Source organism: Myotis brandtii, unplaced genomic scaffold (assembly GCF_000412655.1).
Source record: "Myotis brandtii unplaced genomic scaffold, ASM41265v1 scaffold29, whole genome shotgun sequence".
Taxonomy (NCBI): domain Eukaryota; kingdom Metazoa; phylum Chordata; class Mammalia; order Chiroptera; family Vespertilionidae; genus Myotis; species Myotis brandtii.
Window position 1 is genome coordinate 252,469 of NW_005361075.1, and position 7,139 is coordinate 259,607.

Here is a 7,139-nt window from a genome sequence, read left to right on the forward strand (position 1 = left end):
CCCCACAACCGGCGGCGCGGCCCCAACCAATCTCTGGGTCCCAGCTAGTGCCCGCAGACTGCTGCCACCATACTGGGTACCCCAGACTCAGCTTTTCAGGTCCTCGGAGTCCCCCAGATCTTCAAACATCCCAGCAGGTCCTACACCCACCCTAAAATGACCATGCCGCTCAGATCCCTCACCCAGCCTGACCCCATCATCCCAGTCTCTCCTTCCCAGCATCCCTCCCCCACCCGCTTCCACCTGCTCTTCAGATACCCCCTAGCTCCTTCTCCTTCCTATTTCTATCTGTCCTGTCCCTCAGGTCTTCCCATCGCTAAGATTCCACCCCCTTCCCTTTTCACCTTTATTTGGGGGGATGGGGAAGTAGGGTGGTCAGACAAGGGGCAGCAGTTACCAGCAGATAAAGGGCAATGGAAGGAAATATAATCATAGCCCCCGCCCCCTCGTGTTCCTGATCTGGTTTCCCCCTCCCCTCCCCCTTGCCCTTCCCAATTCATTGTGCCCCAGCTTCAGGGAGCAATTCCCCTTCATGTCTGTTGGTGGAGGGCAGGTGGGAAGGGACCATTTTGTGGACTTTCCTAGGCAGTTCCTAGGCCAAAATCCCAGGGAAGGGGCTCTGGAGTGGAATGGGCTCTGGGAGACGTTGGCCTCCTCCCCTCCCCAGAGAGCCCTCATCTAGGTCACCAGGCCTCTTGACCTTGGCCTGAAGCAGCACTTCAGTGGCTCACATTCCACCTGCACAGGGATTGGGCCCAGCAGCCCTCATCTTCAGCCTGGTGTCTCCTCAGTTCTTGGAGGAGCGGGTGGGAAGGACACACCTGACTGGGTTGATGCCCTCTTCCCTGCCCGTGCCCACCCCCAGTGGGTATTTATGGACTTATACCTGAGGAGTGGGTTGTGCAAGAGAAAAGGCTCTGACCCTGGAAGAAGGACTCAAGGAAGGCAGGGACCAGTCTCAGGGGGTGGATGCTGGGGTCATCAGCCCGCAAGTCATCCTCAGGGCGCTGGGTCCTCAGCCACTCAGGGGAGCAGGCTGGGGTGACGGGGTGGGGCGTAGACAGAATCAGGGGCCTCCCCTCTCCCCTCTCCATCCTGCTCCTCTCTCCCTATTATTTTAATCTACTTAAGTTTCCTAGCCCAGATTGGGTTTCTGTTTGGGCTGACTTCCATTCCCCACCCAGCATGTGAGGAAGCCCAGGGACTGAGAACCCTGGGGCAGAGTTGGGGAGGGGGTGTCTCTGGATAGGAAGGACCGAAGACTGGAGACTGGGAGCTGAGAGCAGTCATCTGTCTCCTTTTTCTGATTAAAGTCCGTCTCCAGTTTGGTCTGTCTTTCTTTCTGCCAAACACATCATACATTCACACAGATAAACACCCAGCTGAAGATTACACAACCTGGCCACTCATGGCGTCAGCAGAACCCCCGACACAGAAATGTTGATACATAAATGATATACACACAGCACATGATACTCCTTCACACTCCACCCATGCACAGATTGATCACAGCCTGCCTAGACACACACACACAGACACACCCATTCTTCCCATTTGGCTATTCCTGGGCTTTCAGGAGGTGAAAGTGAGCCACTAAAAGGCTGCTTCCAGCCAATGGCAGGCAGGCCAAGAGATTGACACTTGTCAGTAAGACCAGTGACCTGAACCTGGTCATGGTCCTGCCTCTACCACTACCAACTGGGCAGCACATTTCACAGGGATGCTCGAGCCCCTTTCCTGACATTGCCCACCCAGCCGGGGAGACTACTGGGAGAGCAGAGGGAAGACAGAGGATGTGTGGGCTTTCCAGACTTGAACCACCGTCCTCCCTCTGCTTCACATTCCTGCCTCTGGTGTCTTACTTGGAACCATGAAGTCCTAGGCCCAGAGAGGGGCTCAGCTGAGGAGCTAAGGACCTTCCAAGTCCCCAGCAACTGTTTTTCACTTGATCCTTCCACCTGGAAGATAAGGTTTCAGCTCTAATTTGGTTCCATTTTTATGAGAAGTCCAGAGGATCACCCAGCCCTCCTCAGCCTCAGCTGCATTCCAGTCTCCCCTTTCTCTGGCTGCCAGGGGCCAGAAGGGAGGAGGACTGTGCAGAGAGGCAGTTGTGTTGTTTTTTTTTTTTGCCTCCAGGCCCCTGGCTTTATCCCCTGATAGCAGAAAGCCTCAGAGAGAAACTCCCCTCCTCATGTGAACTCTTGGCAGGAGACTGCAAAGACATCTGCTGACCCAGGGTGGGGGCAGAGCCTGTTTCTAATCCCGCCCAGCCCCACAGCCCTGCCCCAGAAGCCTTGTGGTCAGGGAAGGTTCAGGCCAACCCAGCTTCTTAGGTTCCCCCACTTATTCCCCATTATTTGCTAGAGCCCCCTACTCTCTCCTGAGTATTGACTCCCTCTAGAAACTGTTGCCTTAAAGACGTCCAGGGAGTGAGTATGTTAAGGTAACTTGGAACCCAGAGATGGACTCTGGGATCATCTGTCTCCTGGGACCAGAAGCTTAGCTTAGTAGACAGTCTTGCCCCAGAGAGGAGGTAAAAAAAAAAAAAAAAGGCCTTAACTGAAGGCTCTAGGATCTGGGGTGCTTTGAGACTTCCTGTCAGTGTGCCTCTGGTGGATCAGCCGAGCTGTAGGAGATAGGTCAGGGTGACAGAGTGGGTCTTCAGCATATGAGGAACCAAGACAGGAGTCCAGGTTCAAGTTCCAGCTCTCCTATTAACTCATGGTGTGACCTTAGGCAAACTGCTCCCACTTTTTGTCAAATGGGAGTCCTGGGCCAGTCTATCCCTCAGGTCCCTTCCAGTGCTGTGAAGATTGGGCTGGGAGGAAATCAGAGGATGGAGACTCAGAGCCCCCAGGATACTGAAGGATAAGGAAGAGGCCCTGGCAATTTTGGTTCAACCCAGCTCCTGCCACTGGGGGGATGATGGACATGAGCTTGTGCTGGGGCTCCTGGCTCACCCCAGCCTGCCTCCACAGATGGACCCTGTACAGAAGGCTGTGCTTTCCCACACTTTTGGGGGACCCTTGCTCAAGACTAAGAGGCCCATCATTTCCTGTAATGTCTGTCAGATCCGCTTCAATTCTCAGGTAAGAAGCCCAGCCACCCACCCACTCAATGGGTGGAGCAGAAGCAGCCAGGGGATCTTGGGAGAGGACATAGGCTGGGAACTCTGGGTAAGGGGCAGGGATTAAGGGACTATCAGGGACAGAGCAGGGAATGGGCTACTGTAGGAGGGCATGAAATGACAGAAGGCACTTGAGAAGTCTGCTAAGGCGGAGCCCTCCTCCCTGAGGACTACTGTATCTCTGGCTCAGAACTTCTTGGAACACAGGTGGCCATCGGTGTCCGGGTGGGAATGTGGCCTCTGGCCCACTGGTCCTTGGGTGCAGAACTGAGTTAGGTTATTGGCTCCCCTGCCGAGCCTGTGCCCTCCTTGGCCTCTGCTGAACTCTTTCCCTGGCCCATCCACTTCCCTTTAACCTCCTGGCTTCCTCCTTTCTCCCCCTCCTCCCTCCAAATCACACACAAAGCCTGACCCCCACTCCCTCCCATGGGACTTTCCCATGGGGAGAAGCCACCAAGAACTCAGAACCCCGGTGTCTGGCCTCCCAGATTTCCTCCCTCTAAGGCTCCCTTGGGACTTCTGTGTGGGTTTAGAGGGGGCTTTGTGAGGTGCAGGTTCCAAGAGCTTTTGGAGAAAAACAGCAGAGCCTCATTCTGCTGAGTATGGGAAAAATAAAGCATATTCTGTTTGTCTACCCAGCCCACACATGTACACACCATGCTGCCAGGCTCTGAACACCACTGCCCCACCCCTAGGCTGTCGGTCTTTTTTTCTGCCTATCCACGCCTTTTATTTCTACTCTATTCCTGTCTGGGTGACCTTGTAGCTCCAGGATTGTGTGCTCTTAGCAGGGGGTACACATGGGGGTGGGGGAGCCAGGACCAACCCAGCTTTAGGCCTCCCCTTCACCTCAACTCCAGGCATCCCCTCTCTCAACCCAGGCTCCACTCATTGGTGGAAGGTGGAAGACCAGAGGGGTGGGGGCCAATGGCAGGCAGCCCTCCCTTCTGTTTGCCCTCCCTATCCTTCCCCAACCAAGAGGCTCTGTTTTGACAGCTGTCTCTGCTGCTTTTCTGTCTCCAGAGCTGGGCTTGGGGCCAGGGTCCTCCAGGGTGTCTGCAGAGGCTACAGGGAAAATGAGACCCAGGGGACAGCAGCCAGTGTAGAGCCCAGGCCCCAGAGCTTCTGGGGTTCCCAGGCTGAGGGTAGAAGCAGCAAAGGCTGGATCCTGGGACCAGGGGACACAGGCCCGGGGTCTAAGAGGATGCTAACTGGCCTGATTGCTAGGCCCCTCCCACTTAGGATTCTGTAGGTGTGATGTCCTCCCCTCTCACCTCAGGACTAGGTGGGAAGCCTGAATCAGCAACCTGGCTCTGGGTGTGGTAGTGGGTGGAGTCTGGGCTCAAACTTGAGAAGCTAGTCCGAGCCCCAGGAGTAAGCAGGTCTCCTTGGCATGGGGCTTTATATCTCACTGGTGTAGGGAGAGATTCCCTGCATCCTGCTGAGACCACCCCAGGACCTGAAAGAGCTCTGTGGGCAGAATTGTCAGATGAAAGGTGATCTCAGTTCCCATTTTCTTCCTCCATCCCTACAGAGCCAGGCTGAGGCACACTACAAGGGTAATCGCCACGCCCGAAGAGTCAAAGGCATCGAGGCTGCCAAGACCCGAGGCAGGGAGCCTGGCATCCGGGAACCTGGAGACACAGCTCCCACAGGCAGCACCCCCGCAAATGGGGAGGGTGTAGCCCCCCACCCAGGTATGTCTGACTCTCCTACATTCTTCAACTGATCTTGTCTCCCCTGTTCTTTCCCCACTTCCCAGAACTCTCCTCTGCTTTCATCTCTCTCTTCCTCAGCCCCCACCTCACCCCCACCCCCACCCAAGGTGAGTCCTGGAGCCAAGTACAGTGATGCAAAATTTCCATTCTGTCACCCCACCCCCACCCCAGGTCCTCTCAACAGAGTTCCCACTGTCTGTCCTCCCCACTGCCCAGTGACTCAGAGAGGGGCTAGGGTGAGGCCACCTGGCAAACTTCCTCAAGAAAAAGGGAACCATCAGATCCAGGGAGAGGCCCCTCATCTTGGGAAGAGGGGCAGGGGAGGGAGTCAGGATGTCTGAGACCTGCACATGAGGGCTGCCCTCAGGAAGGACTGCAAGTCCAGGACCCCAGGCAATTTTATGGATAATCTTGGGTAGATCTTTTGACCTCTCTGGGCCAGAGTTTTCTTTCCTGGGAAATAGGGGAGTGAAACGTTAAGATCTTTGAGGTCTTTTCCGGGTTTACAGAAGGCAACTCTGAGATTCTTTCTCCCTCATGGCTAGTGGCCATCTTCAACCATATTCCCAGCCAAGAAACTGGGAAGAAGGAATATCATGACTGGAAGATATGAGCCACCCCCATCCTAGGATTACCACATCAGATGTCAGTCATGGCCAACTCCAGAGAGACCCAGCAGCCTAGTTCCTCCTTCTCCTTGCCTGTCCTTCCTGCCCCACTAAGCAGAATGAGAAACAAGCGTCTGTACCACCAGCTTGGGAACCAGGCGCGCGCGCATACACACACACACACACACACACACACCCCTCAGGGATGCACAGATAGGGTGGGCAGGTGAGCTGAGTTTTAACTGTGCTTTGGCTGCTTCTTAGCCTAATCATCTTGGGTTAATTTGATAACATCTCAGTAAAGTGGGGATGATGGTGGTAGGCAACATTTCTTCAGTAGCACTGTTCTAGGTGCTTTATGCATGTTATCTCACTCAATTCCTATGGTACTCTCTCTAAAGAGATCAGGATACCTGCCCCGCTTTTGTAAGCCATTAAGTCCTATCCAGACTGAGATGTGCTGTCTGGATCGAGATTGAGATAAAGGATGTCAGAAATGAATAAGTGAAATAAAGGGAAACGCCACACTGTGCACTAGCAAGCGGACACCTGCAGGGGTCAGGAGGTCCCCTCCCATCAGCTTCCCACCCCCACCGCCAGCCTCCTCAGGAGCCAGCCTCCCCGTGACCCGGAAACTGGATCAGCTACTGGAGCAAGAATGGGAGCGCTAGAGTTTCCCCTGTACAGAGGCCAGAACCCAGTGCTGAGGCCTAGGCCTGTGCATCTTTAATCGAGTCATGAATTATAGAGCAGCCCGCATCCTTGTCTCTATCCTCTCCGGTTCTGCTGTTTCTGTTTCCCTTTACTATGTCTGTGTCTGTCTCTCCCAACCTCTCCTTGCTCATCCCGCCTCTGTGCCTTCCTAGAGTTCTTGGGCATGTGCCTCCCTGGGTACTGGGCAGGACTCTGGGAAGGGGGCTGGCCAGGCAGGAAGCCCAGGCTGGCTGGCAGGCCATTGAGGGGTGAATCCTTGATCCATGCCTCTCCCCCTGGCGAGGCTGGCCTCTCCCCCCTGGCGAGGCTGCCTACCAGCTTCACCCTGAAGGGGACACCAGTGGAGCTAGACCTCCCACCATTCCCAGCTTATGGAGAGTGAGCCAGGCCTCACAGTCTCACACCCAGCCTGCAGCAGCTGGACCACATCTGGCTCTGGCCCAGGGCATGAGAGCATGCATGTTGTCACAGGGTGGGGACTCCTGGGCTCTTGCCCTCCAGGAAATGGGGTGGGTCTCCTCCACATAAAGAGTCTTCTCCAAAAGCCACCTGGAGTGATCCCTATGTCTCTCCCCCAACAACAGTTTCCATGGAGAATGGACAGGGTCCAGCCCCAGGATCCCCAGAGAAACAGCCTGGCTCCCCATCCCCTCCCAGCGTTCCGGAGACTGGTCAGGGTGCAAGCAAAGGCGAAGCGGGGACTCCAGCTTCAGCTTCCCTGCCTGGGGGTAGCAAGGAAGAGGAGGAAAAGGCCAAGCGGCTGCTCTACTGTGCTCTGTGCAAGGTGGCAGTGAACTCCCTGTCCCAGCTTGAGGCACATAACAAAGGTATGGACCCCCCTGCCCCCACCCCAGGTCCCCTGTCCTCAGCCCACTCCTGCTCCCTACATCCTGACTCTCCTAGCTTTGAATACCCATGTACCCTCTAAGATCTCCCTTCCTCCCTCCCTAATCATCTCCACCTGCCTCAGTC

The 7,139-nt window shown here is 55.4% G+C and overlaps 1 protein-coding gene across 4 annotated transcripts in view; it reads left to right on the forward strand.

Moving 5' to 3' along the window:
* Window positions 1-7,139, forward strand: part of ZNF385A (zinc finger protein 385A) — a 19,953-nt gene that overhangs the window by 11,220 nt on the left and 1,594 nt on the right. For 3 of the 4 annotated variants that reach the window (XM_005869120.2, XM_005869118.2, XM_005869121.2), the window contains exons 3-5: window positions 2,979-3,089; window positions 4,662-4,824; window positions 6,752-6,994. In XM_005869120.2, the coding sequence (XP_005869182.1) occupies window positions 2,979-3,089; window positions 4,662-4,824; window positions 6,752-6,994 (517 nt within the window). The remainder of the gene's footprint in view (window positions 1-2,978; window positions 3,090-4,661; window positions 4,825-6,751; window positions 6,995-7,139) is intronic. The other variant, XM_005869116.2, reaches the window with a different exon arrangement.